This window comes from Larus michahellis, chromosome 9 (assembly GCF_964199755.1).
Source record: "Larus michahellis chromosome 9, bLarMic1.1, whole genome shotgun sequence".
NCBI classification, from domain to species: Eukaryota; Metazoa; Chordata; class Aves; order Charadriiformes; family Laridae; genus Larus; species Larus michahellis.
The window spans coordinates 50,238,350-50,264,740 of record NC_133904.1 but is presented as its reverse complement, the minus strand read 5'-3'; the positions used below and the strand labels follow the sequence as shown (position 1 = coordinate 50,264,740).

The 26,391-nt window shown below is 54.5% G+C and overlaps 2 protein-coding genes across 3 annotated transcripts; one reads left to right on the top strand and one right to left on the bottom strand.

The window, feature by feature from the left end:
• Positions 1-303: 303 nt before the first annotated feature.
• On the top strand, positions 304-13,265 carry LOC141748928 (endothelin receptor type B-like). Of its 2 annotated transcripts, none has more exons than XM_074601677.1 (8): positions 304-483; positions 5,517-6,044; positions 7,566-7,678; positions 8,838-9,042; positions 9,992-10,141; positions 10,896-11,029; positions 11,613-11,721; positions 12,466-13,265. In XM_074601677.1, the coding sequence occupies exons 2-8, from the start codon at positions 5,595-5,597 to the stop codon at positions 12,613-12,615; spliced, it is 1,311 nt and encodes a 436-aa protein (XP_074457778.1). In that variant the 5' UTR covers positions 304-483; positions 5,517-5,594; the 3' UTR covers positions 12,616-13,265. The 2 variants fall into 2 exon arrangements, with proteins under 2 accessions (XP_074457778.1, XP_074457777.1); XM_074601676.1 differs by lacking the exon at positions 304-483 and adding an exon at positions 3,655-4,982.
• A 5,076-nt stretch (positions 13,266-18,341) lies between these two features.
• LOC141748930 (DNA-directed RNA polymerases I and III subunit RPAC2-like) lies at positions 18,342-26,391 on the bottom strand. The gene is made up of 5 exons (XM_074601685.1): positions 26,301-26,391; positions 21,772-21,869; positions 20,024-20,100; positions 18,876-18,958; positions 18,342-18,542 (listed from the first exon to the last, which is right to left on the bottom strand). Exons 1-5 carry the CDS (start codon positions 26,337-26,339, stop codon positions 18,495-18,497), a joined length of 345 nt encoding a protein of 114 aa, XP_074457786.1. The 5' UTR covers positions 26,340-26,391; the 3' UTR covers positions 18,342-18,494.

The following is a 26,391-nucleotide window of genomic DNA, read 5'->3' as shown; positions in this document are numbered from 1 at the left end:
AGCTTCCTTCACCCAAGCGCAGCCATGGGGCTCCCCCGAGCCCGTCACAACAACGTGCCGAGCAGGCAGGCTGCTCCGCGGTCCTGCCCCCAGCTCCCTCCCTCCCTCCCCTCTCCTCCCGCTTTATTTGTTTATTATTTTCATCTCCTTCGCCCGAGCTGTCCCGCGTTCCTCCTGCTTCGCCCTCCTCCTCCATCCCCGTCCCGCGTGTCACCGATTGGTCGCGGGGGCTGCGCTCGGGGGGAGCCCTGCGATTTTCTATATAACCCCCCGCTCGGTGCAGAGAGACCTCGGCAAGTCACGAGCGGGGAGAAACATTCCCCCGAGCACGAGCCCACACACAAAAGCAAACTCCGGGATCTACAAGGCTGCGATTCCACCAGGGCCCGCGGGAAATGCCCGGCTGCCCCTGCGGGGGGAAGGAGCCCTGAGAGGGGGAGAAGCCGATCCCAGGAGCACCCAAAGTTCGTGGGCACGACGAAGGTAACTTAACTCCAATGAAAAGCTTTGCTGTTCCGTGCACTAATGTGCAAACAAAAATGATTTCGTGCTTCAGGGCGAGTTTTTGCACGTTTTTCAGATGCTGTGCGAGGTTTTTTTGCAGGTTTTTCAGATCCTCCTCCTCAGGGGGAGGCGTTGAAGGGACCAGGGTGCCTGAGGAAGGTCCAAGAGGTGGGCAGGGAGAGGGTGCACGAGAAGAATCCAGCACACCTCTGTGGGGAAGGTCTCTCTGCTTGCGGGCCAGGTCAGGGAAGCAGCTGGGGATGTGGTGTTACCGTCTGCCCTTCTCCCTCCTGTCCCCCACCCATGGCATCTTTGCTGCCAGAGATGTTTATCCCAGAGAAGGTCTGGTTTGGGTTTGGTGGGCTTGGCGTGGCAGGGGAGCGCCTGCGGAGCTGCAATGGAGGCAGCCTGCCCTGCTGCGGGCAGGAGAGCAGGCAACACGCTGTGGTGGGAGAGGCTGGCCTGAGATGAGGACGCTGCCTGGGATGCGCTGGGCTCTCCTGGGCTCCCAGGCAAGGGGAGCCACAAGCCCCCCAGCCCACGCATGGCACCTTTCCAACAGGAGCGGGCTGCGCGGGGTTACGGCAATGGTTTCCAGTTCGTCTCCTCCCTGGGAATCATTCTCTGATGGCCACGTCGTGACTCCAGTGGTCTCAGCTGCCATTTGGACTCAGCACAGCGTAAAGGGCATTTCCACTTTCATGCGCCTAAGCTGTTTGCCAACAGGAGAGCCCCGGCCAGGCAGGTGGGATGGGGACGGCCCCACCGGGCACCAAGTCCCTTCCCCAGATGGTCAGCAACACGAGCAAAGCTCAGAGGATTTTTGGGTCAAGTGATGCTGGCTTTGGCTTCACATCTGCTGGGCTTCTTGATTCTCCTGTGCCTCAGTTTCCCCCACAACCGAGAAAGGGTTATGCTTTCAAGCACTCTGAGATGTGAGAGGCAGCATGGAGGGCGAGAAGTAAATGGGCTGTTGAACAGGAGAAAACAATGCTTCTCTTTTACTAAACCGCTGGACTTTAAGGCAAGACAGGGGAGAAGGGCTTTTTCCTTCAGCGGGGCCGGGCCGTGGGCCATGTCCTGTGATCCTCGCTCACATGAGCTCTTCTGCCAAACCCCCGGGGGCTGAAGGGCCACAGCAGGCTCTGCACTCCTGCCGCGGGGAGAGCTGCTGCGGAGGGCACAGGACACCTCCCAGGGATGCTCTGGTGCCCCTCCGTCAGCTGCTGCCTCGAGCAGCCACCACGTTCCTCCGCGTCCCCAGGCAGCCCTGAGTGGCAGACGCTTGTCTGTGCCATCCAGAGCTGCTCCCTGAGAGCTGCCCGGACCCTCAAAGATCCCAGGCAGGAATTCCAAGCTGCAATCCTATGGGCGTAGTGTGGAGGAGAGGAGGGCATCGGTCAGGGCACCTGCCCACGAGATAACCACCCCTGGTGTAGCCTGGGGCAGGACAGAGAGCTGAGGACCTTAGCAAGGGCGCAGCCGAAGTCCCTGCAGGGAGCCAGAGCGGGGGTTTGTGCCCAGGTCTCCAACGACTCAGGTTTGTGCTCCTCCGGGTGATTTATCCACTCTCTGCCCTCCCCCCCTTCCCAACACAGCTGGGCGCCCAGCACCTGGGCAGGAGTCACAGCTGAGAGTAACATCCAGACAGGTGAGAGCGAAGCCCACCCTGGTCACCCGGCTCCAGGACAGCAGCTGGAGGGGACGCCCAGGTAAATATCAGGAAGATGGTGGGGCCGGAGAAGTTTCTCTGCTCACCAGGTCCCAGATATGGGGTGTGCTGAAGGTACCAGGACTTCCGTAGCCACCAAGGACAAAGATTGTTCCAACAAGCTGGTGGGAGCATCGCTCTGCACGCGCTGAGTGGTGACAACTTTGTGAGCCCTCAGCTTTGACCAGTGCAGCTTTGACGAGGCTCCTCCTTGTCTGGGCTCCTTAATACCCGGGTATTCCGGCGCATAGCTTAGTCCCTTCCCGTAGTATTTTGTACTGGTTATCCGAGGTGACAAGCCGGCCACCCCACCGCCCCCTCCTTGGGAAATGAGCTCTGCCCGCGCGGGAGGGACAGCACGGGCTGAGGGCTTCCCCGGTCTTCAGGTCAGAGATATCCCTCAGTGACGGGATACCTGGTGCCTCTGAGCGCAGGGAGCTTACAGGCCAGATACGGGATGTTCCCCAACCGTCACACGGAGACTCTTCTCTAAATGCTCTCCGCGCCATTGAAAACTGCTCTTTTTTTTTTCCGCCAGAGGCAGGCAGATGACTTGGCCGTGCCTGTTCTGGCTCACACCGATGCGGCTCATCTGCACAAGATAAGTTTGCAAAGCTGTTCGAGCCTGCACAGATAAAAGGCACAGAGAACGCGCAAGATTGCTAAGCACCAGGCATGAATATTTTAGCAGACGGAAGCATGCCTCTGGTGAGCTGAAAAGAAAACTGATGGGATCTTTAACTTTCCTGCGGTGAAACCCTGTAGGCTGCCGTCACAAGGATTCAAACTAGTGAAGAAACATCTTTAAAACATGGTTTTAACAGAACTGAAAACTTAACTCTCCAGTTCATGAGGTCTAAGCTGTGACTGAAGGGGTTTGGTTGTTTTGTTGCCTATATTTGGCACACAAGGGAGAATGAATTTTAGGCTTCCTCCTGACACTGCTTGTTCACAGTTTGAAGTACCAAGGGCCGGCTCGGAGGACATAAGAGGGTCAGGAAGGACCAAGCCTGATATAGACTTTCTGGCAAGAGCAGTAGGGTGGAACTGAGAAAAGGGAAGGTCTGGTTAGGCTGGTTTGTTGGGAAAGAGTCCAACTTCATGCCGGTTCTGCTTGGAGCCTTCCAAACAAGCAGAAATGCCCGGGCATTTCTACAAAGCCTGGCCTGAGCCCGTGGCACACGAGGAATGCACAGCAGCATCTCGAGAAGCTGTGGTGGTACCTGGCGGGACCCGTGGTTGGCTTGGCCGTGCCTTCCCAGCGTGGGCACAGCATGATCCCACCACACACGCGCCGCTGGTCCTGGGGTCCCCCCCGGTCCTGGGCAGCGGGAACCCTGCTGCAACCCCGGCGTGCCGCGGCTGGATGGTCCCGGGGAGCAGATCCCCTGGGTACGGCTGGTTTGGGCTCAGGTCCCAACTCCACCTGGTGGAGATGGAGACTGAAGTCCCATCTCTAATCCCAGGCGGGAACCCCCATCCCTGCCCAACGGGCTCCGCTGGAGCAGAGCCCATGCCGGGGGAGCCTGAAAAGGCTCCTGTTTCTAGTCTCGGCACCGCAGTTTTCCCTCCCTTCAAAGCTGTAAAGTTTCATAGTTTGAAAAACACTTTCTTCACCCACTGTGACGGGGACAGCCGAGGTCTGTCCCTGTCTGGGGCACAGACTGGCAGGGTGCTGACATCTTCCACTCCCTCTCTGGGCTCACCTCCCACTGGTGGCCATACCTGGGCCATCCAGAAGCCCCTTCCACAATTTCACATCGCGCCAGGACAGTGCCACGGCCTTCCTCAGCTTTCCCGCGTGGCTGCGGAGCAGCAGCTTGGCTGGTCCTGCCTGAAAGCATCGGCTGAGATTTGCAAAGCAGAACCCCCTCCGGTGATATTTATCAGCAGTGCTCCAGCCTTGGTGAGCTGGAGAGACCTTTTGCTGTGCTCAGCAGTCAAAACTGCGAACAGCACGGGCAGATTTATATCCCTGAGTATTGAGCTGAATGGGCACGGTGGATTTGGAAAGGAAGTGGTTCAATTAGCGACGATAAGGATGGGGAAGGAGGGGCTGTACTGCTCGCACATAAATTGGAGGAAGATGCCAGGTATCAATACAGCGTTTCTGGAAAAACCCTTGCAGTATTTTCCCATCACGGTTCCCAGCAGGGGACTTTTCACTGTGCGCTGAAAGTTGGCACATGGCAGCCCGTGGGATCTAGGTGGAACCAGGGGATCTTTCAGGTCGCTTCCAACCTAAACCGTTCCCTGATTCTCCGATCTGCTGAAGAGCGGGATGTTAGCGTGGCTCCAGCTTTCCCCTTGGCACGAACTGGAAGAAAAGGCCTGCTGGTTCTGTGCACCCCAAGATGGGCTTGGCAGAACCGCCCAGGCGATGAGAAGCGTCCCCAGGGCAGGTGCCCCAAAAGTGCTGCTTCGAACCGTCAGGAACTAAATGAGAAGCGTGGGGCGGGCGTAAGGGAAAAGTCAGGTTTGCCGCGTGAGCAGCAAAAGGAAGGTGCAACAGCTGATTCAAGCCACCTGTTTGAGAAAAGGCAGTTTGCCCTCATTTGCTGAAATGCTGCGTAAGAGGCACAAGAGACTGTTTGGTTTCCTTTTAGTTTGTTTTACCAATCAGGCATGTTTAATTGTCGCAGCAAAGACTCCCACCCACAGAAGTCGGCTGCTTTGACCAGATGGGATCTAATCTGGCATTATTTCTGATCACTGTGATGACAGACTTTCTCCAGCAATTCCTTTCGTAGACTCATAGCATTTTCTGGTAAGATCATCGAGTCCAACCATTGACCCAACACTGCCAAGTCCCCCACTACCCCATGTCCCTCAGCACCACGTCTGCCCGGCTTTTAAACACCTCCAGGGATGGTGACTCCACCACTGCCCTGGGCAGCCTCTTCCGATGCTTGACAACCCTTTTAATAAAGAATTGCTCCTAATGTCCATCCTAAACCTCCCCTGGCGCAACTTGAGGCTGTTTCCTCTTGTCCCATGGCCTGTTCCCTGGGAGAAGAGCCCAACCCCCCCTGGCTGCCCCCTCCTTTCAGGGAGCTGTAGAGAGCGAGAAGGTCTCCCCTCAGCGTCCTCTTCTCCAGGCTGAACACCCCCAGCTCCCTCAGCCGCCCCTCACCAGACTTGTGCTCCAGACCCCTCACCAGCTCCGCTGCCCTTCTCTGGACACACTCCAGCCCTTCAATGGCTTTTTTGTGGTGAGGGGCCCAAAACTGGACACAGTATTTGAGGTTCCTCCTTCCTCTGCTAACCAAATTCTTTCCCTTGTCCCTTTCTCCATCTGTAGATCCAACTAAGACCCAAGCAAGGACGTCCCACGAGCACTGCAAGGACTTTGGCAACCAGCTTTGCTGTTCCGTCCTCAATGGCGAGAATCCCAGCTCCCACCACTCTAGCCATTTTCCTGACTTGCCTCTTCTCCGGGGCACACAGCCAGACCCCAAGGGCTTTCCAGGAGAGCACAATCCCCTTTGAGACACTTGGCCAGGAGCAGGCTTACAGTCTGGTCCAGCCAAGCCTGTTCCAGGATGCCAGGCTGTCAAACCACTCGGAGAGCCTCCCCAGGAGCACCAGCTCTGAGCCGCCCCTGCTGCCCGTGTGCGTGAAGCCTGCGGATATCAGACACATCTTCAAGTACATCAACACCATCGTGTCCTGCACCATCTTCATAGTGGGGATCATCGGGAACTCCACGCTCCTGAGGATCATTTACAAGAACAAATGCATGAGGAACGGGCCAAATGTCCTCATCGCCAGCTTGGCGCTCGGAGACCTTCTCTACATCCTCATCGCTCTGCCCATCAACGTATATAAGGTAGGCTCCACGCGGCACGCGAGCTGCGCCAGCCAGGCCATTGCTGGGCTGGTGTCTGCTCCCACCTGCCTCGCTGCCCCGGGGAATATCCGTCCTCTGCTCTTTATTGCAGGCCCCATTTTTGCAAGGGCGAGGGAGAGGGTGTTTCTGCTCTCCAAAGGATGAGAAAAACATAAAACACAAAAAGCTCGGAGTATGTTCCTGGGAAAGCAGAGGTGTTCTCAGCTACAGCTGTGTTATGCACACACACACGCACACACACGAGCACACAACCGTCCTCATCTTTTAAATCTCATCTAAAAATCACAAGAAAAGAATCACTCAGCGTCTCCTGACATTACAACCCCATGTTGATTTCAGCTGAGCAAAAATTATTGTTCTCGTGCACGGGGACACTTCTCCCGGCACAGGCCGGTTAACCAGCCTCAAGCAAAGAGCTTTTTTATTCTAGCTAAACGTGAAGGCTCACCCAAGAGCAAGGAAGAGGGCTGTATTGTAAACAGGCTTCTTTCACAGACACTGCCCTCCAAACGAGCGAGAAGAGGCACAACAAATAATCAGGAATAATCAGGATTTCCCTAGGCCACCTGAGCAACCCCTCTCCCTTCCGCCCCTCTCGCTTCCAGCCGTCTGTTGTTGCTTGTTTGAGAAGCCCAAGCTGACTGAGAGCAACCTGGTCCTCAGAGCAGCCCCGTTCCCTCCTGGTGGGTGTCCCTTGCGACACAGTGACAGATGAGATGGGCGCAACACCCAGGTTTGCAGACCAAAGGAGAGGGCAGGACTGGTGGGTTGCCTTCACCTGGGGCCCTGATGCCCAGGAGAGCTTCTGGATCGATTTGTTTTGCTGCCAAACTAAGGAGCTTGCGCTGGGAGGTGGCTCTGAGCAGGGGTAACCGTAGAGTGGGGTCCAGGTGTCATGGGGGTACGAGGGTTGCGAACCCAGGCTCGCTCTCATCCTCATGAGTTGTGTAGCCTGGATTTCTCCTGCCTTTAGGGCATCTTGTCCCCACCGACACCCTCTGCTTACCCCAGCTGAGCCTGGGGCCACGGTGCGCGTGTTTTATAAGGAATCTAAGTGTGGCAGATGGTCAGAGTGTGGTAAGGGCTTAAGACCAGGTGGCTTTGAAAGCCACCTGAAAGAAGCTGTCCTTGCTGGGTTTTGGCTGTTTCAGAGAATGACACCCATTTTCCCTGTGAAAGCAACCCGAAGCCCATTGTGGCGTTTAGGATTCAGATCCATCCAAAACCACCCAGGGTATGGATTCAGAACCTGGTTTCTGGACCATCCGCTCACCTATGTGACAACCCATCTCACAACCAGCCCTCAGGGAAACGAACGGTTCCCAGTACAAACACAAAATACCGGAGAGCGCACACCGCGTAACCCCGGCGGAGGTAACCTCAGAGTGCTTTCAGCTGCTCTTTGTGGGCTCCTCGCACCTTGCGGGTAACCACCTGCTGTTACGGGAAGCCGGACACGCTTCCCCGAAGCAGCCTGTTAACCCTGCGGTTCTTCCCCAGCTCTTGGCAAAGGACTGGCCCTTTGGCGTGCAGGTGTGCAAGCTGGTCCCCTTCATCCAGAAGGCCTCAGTGGGCATCACGGTCCTCAGCCTTTGTGCTCTCAGCATCGACAGGTAAGAAACGACTTCTACAGCTGCACTGCCCAGCCTGACCCATATTTAACCACAGCATGTCCCTTTGTGACCTGAAATAAAAGCCCTCAAAACCAAAAGTAGAGAGGAGATATTGCTTTACTCGACATCGGGTGCTAGGGGGAAAACCCACAAATGTAGCACCCCTTACCGGGGATATTCACCCATTATTTATACACACAATACTCTCATAATTCCTCCTACCGAATCCATAACTCCACCCAGGCTCTATTCATTAGGATGACCGAATAGTCTTTTTGCACACGCGTACCAAATTTTGCTGCATCGGCAAAACACTTCTGCGCAAGCGTGAGTGTCTCGGTGGCCGTCTGGGTGAGGAGACCCTTCCTCACGTTATCCTTTTAAGGTATCGAGTCATCTCAGGACAGTAAAAGTTTGCTGTAAGTTTGCCAACTTCTTGAAGATAGTAAGGGTGTTCTTTGAAGCAGCCGTAACTCTGTCCTAATTGGTACAGGCGTACGTACTTGACGTATAGAAGAACCTTGAGGTGATTAACTACTTCTTGTTGTCCCATCCTTGGTGATGAGCTACTTCTGGCTGTCTCCTCATTATTGCTATCTGTACCATCAGCTCAGTGACTAACTATTTTTTTACACAGTAAGAAGGTCAGTAATTAGCTATTTTCTCACGCAGTAAGAAGGTTAGCAAGAAACAATCATTTTAGAAACAAAGCAGAGGCCTGTCTTTGGTAACACCTTCATTGTGACCACAAGGCGGGCAGCTTGGTCCCAGGCCAAATTCAGAGATGGGGACAGGATCCTCTCAGGTAGGGTTGAAATCCATCGGGAACTGACTCTGGTGACAGAGTTCAAATCCTGCTGCAAAAGGCTGGGGTGAGGATCATGATGTGCTGGAACAGCTGCTGGGGTGGTGGGGAAGGGAAGCACGTCCCCAGTGGCAGGTAGACATTGGCCAAGGGTAGCTACCATCACATTCACCCGTTGAACCTCCATTTCTGATCTTTCCCGTTCCACTGAAGGGGAAGGTTCAGGGGTGGAGGAGGAAGGCAGAAGAGAGAGAGCCTTTGGGGACAACTCTAATCTGCACCTTCTCAGCCCCTTCCTGACAGTTGCTTTTCTCACTCCCATCTGCTCCTGATGCATTCCCACACGTTGGGCAGGTACCGAGCGGTGGCGTCCTGGAGTCGGATCCAGGGGATAGGAATCCCCATGTGGAAGGCAGTGGAGGTGATGCTGATCTGGGCAGTGGCCATTGTGCTTGCAGTCCCCGAAGCCATAGCCTTTGACATGGTGGAGCTCAGCTACTGGGAACAGCACCTGTGGGTGTGCATGCTTGCCTCCGAACAGAAATCCAGCTTCATGATGGTACGTACGCCGCCCCAGCCCGGCTGCAGCGCGAGGGAGAGGGAGACACAGGCAAGCAGGGCATCCTCCCTCCTTGATTAGGGGATCGCTTGCCGCCGTAGATGGCTTCTTATAATCATAGAATTGTTTAGGTTGGAAAAGACCTTTAAGATCATCAAGTCCAGCCACCAACCCGACACTGCCAAGTCCACCACTGAACCGTGTCCCTCAGTGCCACGTCCATACGTCCTTTAAATCCCTCCAGGGATGGCAACTCAACCACTTCCCTGGGCAGCCTGATCCAGTGCTTGACAACCCCTTTGGTGAAGAAATTTTTCCTAATATCCAACCTGAACCTCCCCAGTGCAACTTGAGGCCGTTTTCTCTTCTAGCCCTCGGGGCGAAGACCGGGAGCGCGGTATCAGACAAAGCACAGAGGACCCAGCGTTGTGGTGCCGTGGGGCAGACCTGCCTCGAATGTGGGGTCAGAACACGGTCAGCGGGTCCTTAAGCTGTGTTGTGTCTGCACCCTCCACATCGGGAAGCTTCAGAAGCTGCTGCGCTGCCCCAGCAGGGCAAAGAGCGCCTCCGCAACCGGTCTGCCTGGGTCACCTTTGTCACGGGGGCAGCTGAGGGGGAGCGAGGGAGTTAAGACCTTCACAAGGCATCAGAATTTATCCCACCGTGTCTACAAAATAAGCCCCTCGCGTTACTTGCACGGGAGCGCTGGGGTGGGCTGGCAGCCAAAGGTAAACCAGCCTTCGCCTCTCTAGGTTAAACCCGCGCACCAGCCCCGGGGGGGGATCATCCCGCGTGCACTTAGGGCAGGAGCTGTTTCACTTTCACACATCCCAAGTGTCTGGTAGAGGCCAGCGTTGGTGTCAGGGACTGGGTCAGTTCATGTCCCAGTTACACTCCCCCCCCCTCCCCACTTTCCCCAGTTTCCAGTTGCTCTTTCTTTTGCATGCAGTTCTACCGGGACGTGAAGGACTGGTGGCTTTTCGGCTTCTATTTCTGCCTCCCCTTGGTGTGCACTGGCGTCTTCTACACCCTCATGTCATGCGAGATGTTGAGCAAGAGAAATGGCATGAGGATTGCGCTGAACGACCACATGAAGCGGGTAAGAAAAGCGGGAGGGCAGAGACTCTGATACTTCTCAAAACAGGAGGGAGGGAGGAGGGAGCGCTGCCCCAGGGGGGGACACGCGCCCGCCCCGTAAAGCCACGTACGAGCCGACACAGCCGCACAGCGGCCAACAGATGTTGGCACGTGGATGCAGATGCACAGGTTAAACCGGGGCTTTCAGCTCTACAACCTCCCGTCTCAGGGACAACCCAAACCACTAGCCTGGTGGCCGTGGACCAGCTTGATTTTCAATTTCTTATGGTCATTTATCTCTGGCCGCGCTGTGCCAGCCCAGATCACGCCAAACTGGACCCAATGCTGCATGTGCCATATGACAGACAAGGGGTGCAGGGACAATGGTTGACTGTCCCCTCCCACGCTTTGCAGAATGATCCCTCGAGGGGGACCAGCTGCAGTGTGAAGGGTGGATGGATGAGGCCCCCACGTCCCAGGGAGTATCACCCCAGGAAAGTCACCAGGAGCAATGGTGGGAAGGGGCGGGAAGGAATCTGGTCCATATCGTGCTGCTGGTACCCTGCCCCTTCCCACTGCCTGCATCCCAGGGCCCTGCTCGTGGCGGGGGAGTTGGGACCTGCAGGTTGTGCTTTGGAGTCAAAAGGGGTGCCCAGCCCTCGTCAGAAATTGCTTGACGGGCCCTTGCTCAGTGTGGGGAGATGGTGCTTTGCTCCACCCGCTCTCCGACGCTCAGCCAGACCATCGCCTCTCCCCTGCCCACCTTCTCTTTGCAGCGCCGGGAGGTGGCCAAGACCGTGTTCTGCCTCGTGGTGATCTTCGCGCTCTGCTGGCTGCCGCTCCACCTCAGCCGCATCCTCAAGAAGACCATCTATGACCAGACGGACCCCAACAGATGTGAACTGCTCAGGTAGGGCCACCAGCAGGAGGGCATCGTGCAGGAGCCCCTGTGGGCACCGGCAGAGGCTCTGCTGGGCTGCAGGCTGGCGGAGTTGCCTCCCAAACACCTTGTTTCAATAGCTCCTTTTCTGTCAGGCTCTCCTGACGGGCACAGAGAAGGGGTGTGGGGGACCATAAGAAGAGAATAAATTAAGTTTTGAAATGTCTCTATAAAGCGCTGGGTTAAAGAGGTCTCCTGGGCAGGGGAACTGCAGCACGTCTGAGGGCTGTGCACTTTCTGCCACGTCGTAGGTGCCTGTTTCCCCCTCTCCTCTTCACCCATCACAGCAAAATCCAGCTCAGGCCACACACTGCTACTGTGCTTGAGTTTGAGAACATCAAAGTCACCAGGGGGAATCAGTTCTTACACTTTTGGTTTCCTTGGGAAATGCTCCTCACTGCAGGAGGGACGGCTTTGGGCTCACGTCTGTGGTATCAGTCACTGCCCCTCCGGGGGAGCAGGTTCCAGGCCAGGCAGTTTGGAAACTCTCCCTCAGTTCTCCGCTCAGTGAGCTTCCAACACGTCCACCCTCTTCTCTCCCCTCCTGCCTCAGTTTCCTCCTGGTGATGGATTACTTCGGGATCAACATGGCCTCCCTCAACTCCTGCATCAACCCTGTGGCACTCTACTTCGTCAGCCGGAAATTCAAGAACTGCTTCCAGGTAGGGTTGACCCCTCCAGATCTCCTGGACGTGGCGACCGTTCCCAGGCACCATTCCCAGGGTCCCAGCTCCCATGGACCAGGCACGGTGCAGCAGCCCCCAGGATTCCCCTATTCGCTCATACACTGATCATATTTCTACTCCCAGTTTTCCCCCTGCTCGGTGCATCTCTTCCCAGCTTCAAGTACGCTAGAGCTTGCTGCCCTGCGATGGGGAGGCTTTTGCCAGTGCGGGACCAAAGACAAAGCTAGAAAGGTCCCTGATGTTTTGGATCGGAAACATCCCCACAAACCATTTCAGGACTAGTGGAGCCCTGAGGATGGGATGGGATGGGATGGGATGGGATGGGATGGGATGGGATGGGATGGGATGGGATGGGATGGGAGGGGAGGGGAGGGGATGGGAGGGGAGGGGAGGGGAGTCACCTCTCAGCTGCTATGGCAAAAAGGAGAGTTGAGCCCAGCTAAGCATCACTCATATTGCCTGTCCCCCAGGACAGGAAAACACAACTGCAAAAGATACCCAAGATTTCGGTATCTTCGTTTCCAGTCCCCACCAGCCCTATCGTGGAAAACCTGCTCCCAGCAGATCTGCAGGACAGCAAGGCTCAGAAGTGCGGGCTGCAATTCCCAGCCTGGCACGGTGCGGGTTGACTCGCCAACATCAGGAAGGGACTATTCCCTCCTCTTTCACCCCGTAGCCCACCCTTGTAACCCCTCTCTCCACTCTCCTGTCTCCTCACAGTCCTGTCTGTGCTGCTGGTGCCAGAGACCGGCCCTGAGCATCACGCCGACGGACGAGAAGGGCTCTGTCGGGAAGTGGAAAGCCAACGGGCAGGAGCTTGGGCTGGATCGGAGCAGCTCCCGCTTGAGTAACAAGTACAGCTCTTCCTAAAGCCATCAGCCGCGGGGCCGAGAGGAGAAGGCACTGTGCCCAAGAGGGCAGGACCCCTCCATTTCTCTCGCACGGCCGTTTCCTGGCTGGGCCTGCATCGTTTCTGCCTTCGTGTCGTAACCCACCTGGAAGGAGCTGCAGCATTTCACGGGCCCCTGGGACTAGCTCTGGACGCAACCTCTGAACCACGCCGATCCGCCCTCTGGGCCGAGTCACCTCTGGAGGAGGGGGAAGGGGATTCAGATCCTTGTAGGAGTTTTTGTTTCCTTGCAGGAAAACCAAGTGACTTGCGGCCATTTGTCTCGGGTGGAAACGTGGGGTGGGGAGATGTGTGTGAAAAGGGAAGGAAGGTTGAGATGTGGTCACCTCGAGATGGATGTGGGATGAGGTGGAGAGGGACAGACCCATGAGTGACAATTTCCAGCTGAAAAAGCCAAAGAAAAGCTTTGATAACTTCCCTTATCGTCTCCCTCTGTTGCTGGGACAGTTTGTCCCTGGGCAGAGAGCCAGGATAAGATCCAGGCACCGCGTATGTCTGGTAGACCATCAATGGCGTGAAATCGCCTCCTGTTCCCGGTAGGGAGAGATGGGCAGTAACTTGGCTTCACGGTGTGACCAACCTGACCTGGGGAGCCCTACGAGCGCCCCTCCTCCTCACCTTTTCCTGGGAGATCTGCCCCAGGCCCCTCACCCAGGGGTGATGTTCACCCCACCTGTGTACGGCACAAGAAAGCGATTGTATGTGACCGAATGGCTTAGGGGACCAGACATCCTTGGCAGAAGGTAGTGGCAGCTTCCAGACAAACCACCGGCTCCAGCTTCCCCCTCCCCGGGGGCAGGTGAGCTCCCGGCTGGCCCAGCACCGTTGCTGGCCCAAGGGGTTGCCCTTCCAGGGAAGGGTTTGCAAGCCCAGGAAAGGGAAGGCAGAGATGGCTCAAATCCGGGTGAGGCTGGGACCAAGGAACCAGCCCTCACCTTTCCAACCCTCCGCGTAACCTGGAAGCGGAAAATCTCTCCCTGACGCAGGATGCAAGGCAGAGGATCCCGGAGATGTGCCCTTCCAGAAGAACATCCAGCCTTGACCCACGATCTTCAGCAGCTGGAAAGTCCACAGCCTCCTTCAGCCGCCGGCTCCTGGGAGGGGCATCGCCCGCAAGACCACGGCTCTGAAGGGAAAAAAGGGATGTCCTGCGTTTGGATGCCCATAATTCATCTTCCTCCAGCCAACAAGGCTGAGCTCCAGCGGGGCAGTGGGGCTGGACCCCAACGTGCCTTGGCCACAGCACCGTGACACCAGGGTTCACACCACTTGTAAGGGGGACAGAGACGTTCGTCCTCCTCATGGTCAGACCAAGGTGGAAAAGGCAACAGGGAAGGTCCGATCTCAGCTGGAAGAGTTGCTGGAGCCGACCGAAATACGGCAAAGAGCTTTCACAAATTTACTAGTTAAAATAATTAATCCCCGAGTGCTTTTCCAGCATGTTTCTCTAAAAAATCATGCTTGCATCTCTTTCCAAAAGTTTAAGAAAACCTATATGAGAAAGTTTTAGTTACAAGGTTTTTGATCATTTTTCTGTTGGTTTTTTCTTCTCTCTTTTACCTCTCTCCCTTTCTTTCTGCTTTCCCCTTTTCATCCTGTCATGGAAAAAAAAACGGAGAGAGGAAAAAGGGAGAGGAGAAAAGACCTGCAAAAAAAAAGCAAAACATTTTCCAGGTGTTGGGTATTTTTTTTTAGATTTGTTTTTACTGAAATGCAAATGTTTTACAAACAAATCACATTTCTGAAAGACAAAGGGGTTTCAACAAAACGGGAAAGTCTGAGGGCCACGAGACCAGCACGTTTTCTATAAACTTGGCTACCCAGGAGGGCAGATTGGTACCGATGTCCGCGGCTGCGCTCTGCCCCAGGGCTGGCTGCGCTTTGCTGGTGGACACGTGAGGTCAGCGGAGAAAACGTACAGAGACCGAAATGTTCCAGCGCAGACACCTTAGTACAACGGTATTTTTTAATGATTGTGCTTATAAAAAAAAATTTGAATTCTATGTATTTCTCTATTTGTCCACGTTTACAGGCAAATGGATTCTGTGACTTCAAACCAGCACCGCGTACCGCTCCCAGGACACAGCGGTGGGGACACCAGTGGCACATCAGTCCTAGTGCCGTGTCTCCCTCACGTCCTTCCCTACCCCAAATTGTGGCAAATTCCGTTCACACTGGCCCGGCTCCTTGGTGATCTCCGGCCGGGATGAGCCCGGCCCTCTCCTTCGCACCAGGACCTGCCCTGCCAGCTGGCAAACAGCCACTCGGGAGTCATTTGCTTCACGTTCCCACCTGCGCCATTGCATCTCCGTTGGCATTCCCTAAAATTCCTGCACGCGCCCGAGCCCTGGGTCCAGCGCACTCGGGAGGTGCTGGGGCAGCACTCCGGGAGTGCCGGCGGCTGGGAGGGAGGGTGGGAAGGGACAGATGGGATGTGCCGACCTTTCCATCTGCTGCCATGTGCGTCACCGGGGGGTTTCCACTAATTACATCCCTTCAAACCAGGGTCTGCTTGTTGGGCCATGCAATGGGGAGGCCCACCGAGGGGTCAGACCCCTCGTCAGGGAAAGAAGTCCCATAACAGGCAGTATTTAGGCAGCTGACTGGGGCGCTCTGGCCCTATGGGTACAGTTTTTCTCCCGCTCTCCCGAAATGGCTGGTGCTTTGGTCACCGGTTGAGCCAACGCCTTTGTCTCTTGGGCTCCTCGTTGCGTTGCACAGGGCTGGAGCTCGTGGGGACCCCGCCGTGAGAGTCACACAGGGGAGGGAGGAACACCGTGTGAGCAGGGGACTCGCCGGGGGCTGATTTGGGACAGCTGGGACAACCTGGAGAAGGCTGACAAGGCCAGCAGGCTGAAGAGGCTGTGGGTCGGATCTGGAGGTGTGTCAGGTAACGCTGGGACGTGCGGGTCGCAGAGCAGGGCCAGTTTCAGCCCCAAATCAACACCGGAGAGAAGCTGAGGGGGAGCACACACACACGCAAGGAGTGTGACCTCCTCTGCCCTGTCCGTCCCTGCCCTCCTGGCACATACTTTGCCCTGCTGCTCGCCCAGGTGCCCATTTTCAACTGGTTTGTTCCAACCTGACCCTGCAACACCACTCACAGCTGCCCTTAATTAAAAAGAAATAACGCCAAATGAACTGGAGTTGTCAGAAGACAGCATCCCTTGGGCAGAGAGTCAGGAGAAGCTCCTTTCTTGAGAAACAAAATCGTTCCAGACCCGGGAGGGACGTGGACACCAGGTCCTTGTACCGGGACACGGGGGAGGGAGATAGTGTTCTCTAGAGGACTGAAATACTCTGGGGACACAGGAGCCAGCGGAAAAGCACTCAGTGCCTCAAAGAAGCAGGAGAGAGCATCAAGCGCTGCACGGCCCCCTGGTAGAGAAGCCACAAGCGCCAAAAGGGTGAAATAGCAAAGAAAGAAAGAAGTTTAGGAGTTTAAAGCTATAGACCTGTCCCCAGCTGCTGCCGTCCTCCTTGCTGCAAAATGAAATTGGTCCCAACTGGTAAGAGTCAGCCTTACCAGGCTAAAACAAGAGCAGAGCATGCAGTGGTGCAGTTTAGTGCCCGCCAGCGGCTGAGCAAGGGTTGTTTGATCTTCCACTTGCACGGTGCGTGGGGACCAGCGTGGTTAAACGCACGGCTCCCATTCATCTCAGTGGAGATTGAAGCATCTTGACAATTTCCCAGTAGCGACCTTTGGTAATTCCGTAAGGAGCGGCATCCCAACCGCTGAAGAGCCACCATCCTCTCCCAAGGACAGGCAGAACAGCCAGGACCTGCTAATATTCACAAGACAGAGACCAATTACAGGCACACAGGGGAATCCTTTTCCCTTACTTAACCTCCTGGGCCCCAGGCGGCCAGCGTCTCTTTTTATGCTCCAAGAGCAGATTTAATCACTCCTGTATTAGCTGCCACGCTCAGATCAACATTTTAGCCTTAAATGGTTCAAAACCAGCCTCAGATCTGCACGTTATTAATATTGCAACAAACAGACTGACACGAATTCATCCAGCTCTGGACACGGCTACCACTTGCCGCATGTCTGTTTAACAGTGACTTCGTCCTCCTTTGGTACAGTTTTTCCCCTTGTGTTTTCCTCCTAGACGTCTTCTGTTAAAACCAACATCATTAAGTTTGACCAAGTGTGAGAGAGGAGAAGAGAGCTGGGACACAGCAGCAAACCGCACCCTTTTAAAGCTCTTCTATTGCACTGGCATCCAAATGGCACTTCCCCATCCCTAGAAGGTCTCCCTGAGGCTACAACCAAGGCCAGGACCGGCACGTTTCAGCTCAGGGGGGAAGCAGCGACCACCAGACAGGGAGTGCGTGTGCAGCCCGGGTTTAGCTCAATACCCAGCTGGGTTTCAACACCTTTTGAAAAAGCTCTTCTCCGTGACAGCCGGGCTGAGACCGAGCCCAGGTGCGCTGCTCAGCTCCCTTCACGCTCTCCCCTTGCCCTGGGGAAACTGCTTTCCTGCTTTTTCATGTCTCCCTCTTGCTTGGGCTGGGGAATTCTCCAACCAGAAAGCCCCCAGGCCCGTGCTTGCTCCTACGCAGCGGGGTGAAACACTCACCAGCACCCATCAGGCACAGCCCCTCTTCCCCACGCGCCCCTGCTGCGTCCCAAGCCCCATGTGGAACATGCTTTAACCACCCAGGAGTTTCAGCATGAAGAGACCAGGCCCGACAGGACCAGACAGGATTCGCCAAAAGCAAAGCCACAGCAGTTACCCACTGTAGATGTGGGACTGTGTTGGCACGGGCAGGACGAATCCGTTATGAAACACGGGGTTCAGCTGGCTCCTCAGCCTCACGCCTGCCAACACAAACCCACCGCCAGCCTGTCAGAGAGACCAAGTCTGTCAATTTGTATTTGAAAGAATGATTTTATAGAGAAAACCTGACATTTTACATCCTCCTTCTTATTCCTCTGTATGTTAATAAAACATGTTGGTGTTTGAAAGGAAAATCTCTGGGTGTTTCTTATTAAGCAGCAGGGGGTCTGCAAAGTCTGCTAAATACTTAATTGAGTGTCAGCAGGTTCCTTTGGTAACTGCAGACCTCCACGGAGGAGACAAGCCGTGTTCCCCCTGTGCAGAGCAAACCGGAAAGGTTCCCAATCCTACGCCCGGCACGCAGCAGAAAAACTCCTGCAATTTCATGCCACATTACACTCAACAAAAGGCTTTCACTTGGAGCGCGGCCAGCAGAGCCGAACAAGGCCAGGGTTTCAGTGCTGTACCCTTTCAACCTGCTCACGAGGAGTGCTCTGGGCTCGCCTTTGCATTCTTCAGGGGGTTAAAAAAGGCAAGTGCTTTTTTATTCATCTCACCCCCCAAAATAAGCAGAGTATCATTTTATAGTGATCTGTTAAAAAAGGAAGGTTGGCTGTATCCCTTGAAGTCAACTGCACTGGTGCCGGTAACAGAAAGATTTAAATCAGGAAAGGGTGCCGCCTTTCTAAAAGCTTGATTTTACGCAGCACTGAACCCCTTTGCTCCCTGAGGACTCTGGGGCTGACTAATTCTGTGCACCTGCAAACTCTGTGATCTCAAAAACCTGAGCAGGAAACAGCAACAACACTTGCAGAGGGAAAGAAATAAGATGGAAAAGGGAAAGAGCTGCCTTCTAGCTGTCATTTCCCACATCTGTGCTGAGCTGAACGCAGTGTCACCTCTGCGGCATCAAACTTCATAAACTTTATTATTAGAGAAAACACAGGTTTGCATCAAAGCGGTCATAAAAAAACACAACCAAACAAAAACTCGTGACACAGGGAATTCAACACACAGACATCACGCATATCCATGGGGACGGCCATCCCCAAACGCTACTGCATCTCTTCCTCCCTCTGGGCCCTGTACTCCTTCATGCTCTTCTGCAAACAAAAGCAAAGGACAAATGTTAACAGCATAAATCTGAGTGACTCACACACCACAGTGCCACCACCCTGGCCTGTGCTGTGACTTCTCTGCCCAGTGCCTGGGAAGGCTGAGGGACCTGAGAAGCCCTGACAGAGCTCCAGGTACTTTCAGAAGTGACTGAGCTTTACAGTCACCCCGAGGAAGCTAGGCACTGGCAGAAAATGTCTGAAAAAACTATCAAATTTTTCATGTCAAAAGTGCCTACAACATGGGTCTCAGCCCATTCCTGTCCCCTCGGAGACCAAGAGACAGAAAAGGCCCTTGAGCTCTTCAGTCAATAGTCTCACCTCAAAGGTGTTGAGCACATGTTGGCAAACACCCATCAAGTCGTTCAGCCCCTTCCGGAATGGCTCAACAGCAGGAAGGGCCCCTTCAGGAAAGAGGATGTGTTAGTGAAATGGGAGGTGAATTCCAAAGGGTTGGTAGCCGCCTCCCTCGCTGCTCTGAGGCAGCGTGGCTGTTGCCACCGTGCCCAAGGGCAGGCCCCGTGATGGGGAGAGGCTCTTACACCAGGTATGTGCCCACACGCTTCCCTCCTGCCAGCCCACCACCAGCAGCCTGGGAGCTGAGCCCAGTGTGACGGTCCAGGCGATGGGGCAGGAACCGCAGACACTTACCCTGCAGTTAGTCCCATGGGGAAGGGGTGCCCTTGGCAAGCTGAACAGCCTGAGCACTAATTAATCTTTGGGAAATGCAAGAGTCAGCAAGCACAAACTAGATACTCGCTTCCAGGAAGTGGCTTCTACATATCTGATTCTCAAAAGACCAGCCCCATGAGGAAGGAATGAAATAGCACCGTCCCTCTAGGCAGCAGACAAAGCTGGGGAGCAGGGCCTGGATGGAGGGCGGTGGACTGAGCTGAAGGGGCTGCGGTGCTGGGAGGAGCGAGTGACTGCAAGAGGCTCAGAGCTGTCAGTGCTATTTATTACCAGGGAACAAAGTCCTCTTTGGGAGGCAAGTCAAAAGACAGCCCAGACTGATGACGCTTTTCAAAAGAGCTTCAGGTCATAGCCTGACGGCCAAAGCTGCAAGACAGCTGAGAAGGAGAAGCAGAAACAAATTATCTCATTGCAGCTATATATGTCAGCACACTTTGTCTTTGCTTTCCATTCCCTGCGCTAAATTAGGGGCAGATGGAGCACCCATCACCTCTGACAGTGAGTAGCATATCCACTATATCTACAGTTCAGTGCCTGCTGCCAGTCAAACCAGATACCTGGGACCAGGGAAGGCTGTGGGCTCCTCGGTTGGGAACCCGGCAGTTGGGAAACAGAAGGACTGTAGCGTAATGGCTCAGGGCAGCCTCTCCGGTTCAGCAACAGGCACAGTCGCTGCAGGTGGGTAGCAGAGAAGACTCATGGTGGAAACCTGACATAAGCAGGGGGAACTCCACAAAAGAAGGGCGCTGGACACAAAGGAAACGCGCTACCCATACCTCTGGTCTGGATCCGGAAGTTGATCTTGCTTTCAGAGGGGTGTGTGATGCAGTAGCCACAGAACTCCACATCAGGGCTGCAGGAGGGGAGAGAGAAGAGGGCAGTGAAACCCAGGCCACAGCAAATCTCAGGGAAGTCAGAGGCTCAGGCAACCCCAGATCTGCTGGGGCTCAGGATATTTCTAAAATGACCAAAGATTTTATGGGAAGGATATGCTGAAGGGAAACTCCCTGTGTAACCTTATTCACACACCCTCACCTACCTCTGAGCTGCAGCTGGAGCTCTGCAGGGGATGGACATGGCTGGCACGATCATAGGCTGCATCCTGGCACCACCAGCGGTCCGCTGGCAGGCCTGCAGAGTTCAAAGAGGGGGTCCTGGATGCTTGGAAACCTCACTGTACACAAAACTCTTGCAGTTCTGCTGGGCAAAAGAGGCTGACGGGTCTAAGGCATTGCAAGGATTTACTGAGATGGTTTGCAGGCTGCACGACACCTGCCTTCATAAGCTGAGGTGGCTGTAGAACATTTGTGCACCCAGCAGAAAGAACAGCCCCTTGCAAGAAGCCTGCTGTTTTACTTGTTGCGCTGATTTATCAGAGGAATTCACATGACATTTGCAACTGTCATTTGAGATGATGCATTGAACTTCCTGCTGTAATTCTTCTGAGGCTTACCGGTAGATCCTCACAAACCCTCTGTGCTGCCCAGCTCAATAAAATCGGGCAATGAGGGTGAACCTATTTGTACATTTTGATGGGGGCAGCGGGATAATTAATTCCCAGCATCAATTCCCGCACCTCCATGCAAGCATGAAAGATGATCAATTTGCTTAATACTGGCTGTTCCTACCCTCTTTTCTGACAGCGCTTGTCCCAGAGGGAGACACAGATACTGCCTGACCACGTGTACTTACATGGAGCTGTGCATCATTTTACCCAGGGCCAAATAAGACATTCAGAAGTCTTTCACATGTCAGACATTAAGTTTCCTCCACAACTAACCATCAAAGAGCAGTGAGGGCTGGCCGTTCCCTAAGGGATGGGGAGCTAGGAGCCATGAATAGTAGGACAGCTGACAGGGCAGAGGCCTCACTAGCTAGCCCTGTCCCACAGCACCCAAGCGAGAGAGTAGGGTGGGCACAAAGGTGGTAGCCAGGCTCAGCCAAGGGTCCAGATCATCAGGCAGGTTTGTGTGGATGAAGGAGGTCCAAGATCAGGCCAAGAAGTCAATCTGCAGGTGAGTGTCACATCAGGTGAGGGTAATGAGGGTCAGACACTACCCACTGATCACCAAGACAGTGTGCAATGATGAGGAAGGGCTGAGGTCAGACCGGAAAGTCAGTCCCTGGGTGAATGGAGTCGACAGCCCAGTACAGGCTGAGCTGGAGACACAGCTCAGCAGGGACTGAAAGCCTTGAGCTGAGCTTAAAAGCGGGGCTCACAGCAGGGTGTAGGTGGAGGCCCCCCATGTGGCTGGTCAGGGCCCGTAAGGCCTATTAGCGCTCTCAGGGTCCTGACACTAATGGCACAAGGAAAAGTTAATCCTGTGAAGAGAGGTGGGGCACTAGGCAAGGAGTCTTTGCCACCATGTCTGATATATAAAGACCCCATCAGGTGTGCACAGAGGTAGTTTCTGATCATTTGCCTTGTTCCAGCAACAACTGAGATGCAGGACAGTAAGGAGAAGGCCAGAGTAGGAGACAGAGTACCCTCAGTGATGCCAGGCATCACAGAGGCTCCACTTACTTCTTCATGACCATATATCGGAGGGAGTTGCCAAGTGTGTGGTCCTCATCATGCAACACAAACGTGACGCAGTTTCCATCTGTCCCGTTTGCCTGGACCTGCCACAAATGAGGAAAGAAGAGGTGCTGTAAGGCGCTCTGAGGTAATGAACACCAGCTGTAGGGTGAAGAAAAACTATTGCGCTCAGCTTCAGAGTAACAGAGGGGGCTTGTAGGTCTGGCTGGTCCATCTCCATGGCTCACGTCTCGAGTGCTGCAGTGTGACCAAGAGTGCTTTTACAGTGGGGGAGGGAAAGGTGCAAAATTACAGACCTCAGAGAAACCTCTCCCCAGTTATCAAAGAGCCTGTGCATCCTTCCTCTTCACAGGAGAGAAGAGGAGCCCAAAGAAAGCTGGGGTTTCAGCAGCCATGGTGGAACGAGGCTGAAGTATCTGTTCAGGCTGGTGTGATCCCAGGTCCCACCACCAGCCCATGGCTAGACAGGAATGAAAGGGACGGGCAAAAACTCCCCAGGGAGGGGTACTGTCTGTCACCAGGGAAATCTTACACCAGCTCAAAAACAGAAGGAGCTGTAAGTCCAAATTCACATGCTGAGGGTGAGCCTGGAGAGCCCATCGGTGAGCCTCAGGCTGCTGAGCCCCACACGTAACGAACCCCACAATGCCGGCAGCCAGCCCCTAATCCTCCTGCTGCCTTTTGGCTCAGGCGCCCGAAAAGAGCTTTACCAGCTAACGCTTCCTGAGAAGACTGGTTTGGGATCCCCTCCAAAACCAACAAGCTGCCTAATTAATCGCTTAGCTGTCAGAGGGCTGCTGAGCCTCTGACCTTTCCCCAGGCTCAGCGTAGCCACTGTGGAGCCTGATGTGCCCAGACAGCCCCCAACCGCTTCCTCTCTCGGCAGCAGAGAGAGGTTTCAAGGTTAAGTGCGGAGCCAGCCTAAGACAAGCACTGATCTCTTCTCATCCTGCCCGTGGCCAAATCCTCAACCACTCCAGAGATTTTATAACCCCTCACATTTTCCCTCTGGTAGCGATACCCTCCTAGCAGTCCCGTTCCTCCTTCTGCAGGTACAGCCACCATGGGGAATTGACTCAGCAGTTCCGAAGGGAAATGTGGACTGATTTCCCTGGAGGAAGAGATCACTCAGACCTGCAGCACAATTCAAGGCCTGGCTCCCCACACACGAGCTATCGCAGGGGGATAGGTGCAATGCAGCAACATCACACCGACAACAGTGATGTGGGACTCATAAGGTCTCCCCATCTCCCAGCATCTCGCAACCCACAACAAAAGCGGTAAGTCTTGCCGAGTGATTAAAATCAGTGAGTGGCAAAAACACCTTCCCTTGGTGTGGAAGGACAACGCATAAGTGACTTGCTACAGGTCACTCGGGCAGCCGGTGGCATGGAGGAAACACCCTGCCAGCTCTCCTGCTTGCTAGACCCAGCACCCTCTTCACAAACGTAGCTGCTGGCCACAGTCTCTCCTACCGCAAGGAAGTACTTCTTAAAATTATTAGCCCCAGTCCTACTCAAGAGCTTGTTTTTTCCAAAGACTACAGGCTCAAGCAAGAGCAGACTAACTCAGGAGGCACCCACATGCCAGGACAGGCTGCCTGGCCCCCAGTTTGCTCCCTGCATCCAGTCACAGCGTAAGAGGTGTGACCAGGTGCCAAAATCCTAAGTGTCCCCCTCCCTGCCATGAGACAGGTACAGGTATAGCTCTGTTCACTGAGACACTGACGCTCTTGCAATTTAGTCACACAGCGGGAGTTACACCTTAGCTCAGCTGTAGCTCTGCACACATGGGGGCAAGAGACGCTTTTCCAGACAGAGAGCAAATATTTACACCTGAGTTACAGATGTTGCATAAAAATTATTTGAAAAATAGGACAACTGGGAGTTTAACACACAGTGCTGAGAGTTGCACTGACTTCAGACCCCTTCACAAAGCTGAAGGAACATGTGGGCATAGGGAAGAAGGGACAGATGCACCCCTGGCATGGCGGCTGGGCCAACTTGTGGGGCTGCAGCAAGTGCCTCAGAGCAGCAACCCAATGAATTTAAGCTGCCCCTGCTCCTTCACACAGCATGAGTACCCAGGGCATTGATCTGGCAGATGAAAGCCAGAGCACGGCTCTTTCACACAGCCCTAAGGAACACACTGTGCTGAACCTGTCTGCTTCACAGGCTCAGCTTCTCTCTCCTCTTTCCTGTGGAGTGTCCTCGGATACAGTTCTCCATCTCCGCAGGACCATAAGCTTTGCTGCTTCTCATCAAGCCATTGGCCCAGCTAGTCAGGTATCTCACCTCTGGCCCAGACACTGTCCAAAGCTTCCGAGGAAAACCAACACGTTCCCCTGAAGGACAGATTCCTCCCTGGTCCCTGCAGCAACGGGGTCTGTGCCCTGAGGCAGAAGGCTGAGATTTCTCAGGGTGTTTTTGAGTATCCTCTAAGAGGTGTCCAGGTATCATACTATTCATCACAAGAAAACTTGTTCTCCTTTGAGCCAACTTGTTTAAAAAAAAGAAAGCCCTGATACTCTGGAGCAGGGAATTCTGCTCATCTGGAGTTTTTCTTCATTGGTTACACACGAATTCACTGGTCTCTTTCCCAAACTGTCCTTGTTCTTGTATTAAGGTAGAGGCAGATGGAAAAGCTGAGGAGATCTCAAGGCAGCTTTAGGATTGACCAAATTCATTCGAGCCCCTCAGAGACAACAGAGACAGAAAAGCCTGCACTTCCCCCAAGACCATGCAGGGTAAAGCCTCCCAGCAAGGTCAGGATATGGCCCCTGGGACCTGGCCACCCATGCATTGGTCACTCCCCTCCTCTACCAGCTACGCAAGCCTAAGAGCTGCAATCTCGCATCGCCCAGACGCTCTCCTGCTTGGAGGGACTGTGATTTATGATGATGATGAATCATTTAATGTTGTATTTGGTGCCTAGGTAGTGCTGTGGTGGATACATTAGCACAGCGCTGAGATACATGGGATCAGCTAGACATCAAGTGGGTGGGGAACAGTCCTACAGCTCACTGCAGTTTATGCATAACTTGTCTTTTATGTCAGAATATAGTCCTTTGCTGGGCTTCATGAGCCAGTATTGCTTTCTACACATCCTCCTGTTTTCTGTATGGTACTGCATTCCCCATGGAGGGATCTGCTAGTTTGTTGCCAAGGGCCTCTCTAGGAACTGCAGCTCTTCAAAGATCAATTTCATTCATCACATCAGACTTGCAGGATTAGGACTGGGCTTCTTGCTGCAACGGTGACTTTCAGCCTGCGACCTGCACAACTGGCAACAAGAATACAGCTCTACAGAGCCTGAAAAAGGTAACTAGCAGAAGCCAGACTATTGCTAAGAGACTCTGGGGTCTGTTGTGCCATCAGGAAAAGTTTAGGGACTGTAGATTGAGAGACTATGGAAAACCACTGTATTAAGCCTTCCCCAAAGGCAGCTTTTAAAATCAGGCAACTTACAAAGCCCCCTTGTTTCTCCTTATACGGCTGTCCTGGTGCTCAGCTTTCCCCATTTCCCACCGACAGACTGGCACACGGAGCACCTGATGAGCCTGGATCAGCTCTCCCTGTCATCCTGTCTTGGTGCAACTGCCAGCTTCACCCCTGTTTGCGTGAAGTGCAGTGCCATCTAGTGCCTTCTGCTGCCTGCAGTGGGTACCAGAGATGGAAAGAGGGTCCACAAACTCCTGCAGCAGGCACTGGAGATGGAAAAAAGGTCCATAAGCTCCTGCCATAGGGCTCAGCGACCTGAAACAGGGGAGGAGACGAGGGATGCTGCCAGGGCCTACAGCTAACAGGCAAAGCCATCCACAGCCTGATGTGTTCAACAATTCATCTTTAAAAAGCAAGCCTTGTTTTAGAAAATGCTAGTCCTAACTACTTTTAAGATAGGTTAGTCCTGACCTCTAGGTGCCTCTGTTCTCTGTAGGACCACATCAAACGCCTAAACTTCAAGAAATTCAACTGAACAGGTGGATTCCTCTCTGTCCCTCCTGTTTCAGGAAACAGTGCTCCTCACTTCTTTCACTCACTTTCTTCAGTTTCTTCCTCCCTCAGCTGTTCACAGACGCTGTAACAGAGCAGCTGCTCCACACCAGGTGAAACCGAGCGGTTTGACGGCTGAAGAAGCCGGCTCAGCCCTCTGAGGGGTGACATCTGAGGAGGGTTTAGGCGGGGATAGGAGAGGAAAGGCTGTAACGGGCCGCAGCGCGGGGCCGGCCTGCAAAGCCATCGGGACGGGACGAAGCACCAGCCCGGGGATGCGGCCGCGGTGCCTTTCCCTTGGATCTATCCTCACTGCCGCGATTTATCCCGACGCCAACGCCGCACACACCCACGCTCCCCCCTCCTCAGTGGGCCCATGCTGAGGAGGCCCCACCGCTGAGCCAGGCCCGGGAGGAGCCGGGGAGGCCCCGGCTGCCGCTGCCAGGGGAGAGCAGCGCCTCAGGGCCGAGCAGGGCCGACCCCCGCCCCGTCCCCCTCAGCCGGGCGGCCGCGCTCCCTCACCGTCTCCAGCGCGGCCTTCCTCTCGCTATCCTCCGCCATGGCCGCCGGACTACAACTCCCGGGAGGCACCGCGCGGCGCGGACTACGGCTC

Coding starts and splice junctions, on each gene's coding strand:
- LOC141748928 (XM_074601677.1), top strand. CDS start 5,595: ATGGCGAGAATCCCAGCTCCCACCACTCTAGCCATTTTCCTGACTTGC. Junction 7,679..8,837: donor TGTGCTCTCAGCATCGACAG/GTAAGAAACGAC, acceptor CACGTTGGGCAG/GTACCGAGCGGTGGCGTCCT. Junction 11,030..11,612: donor AACAGATGTGAACTGCTCAG/GTAGGGCCACCA, acceptor CTCCTGCCTCAG/TTTCCTCCTGGTGATGGATT.
- LOC141748930 (XM_074601685.1), bottom strand. CDS start 26,339: ATGGCGGAGGATAGCGAGAGGAAGGCCGCGCTGGAGACG. Junction 20,101..21,771: donor CGATATATGGTCATGAAGAA/GTAAGTGGAGCC, acceptor CCCCTCCTGCAG/CCCTGATGTGGAGTTCTGTG. Junction 18,543..18,875: donor ATGTGCTCAACACCTTTGAG/GTGAGACTATTG, acceptor TTTTGTTTGCAG/AAGAGCATGAAGGAGTACAG.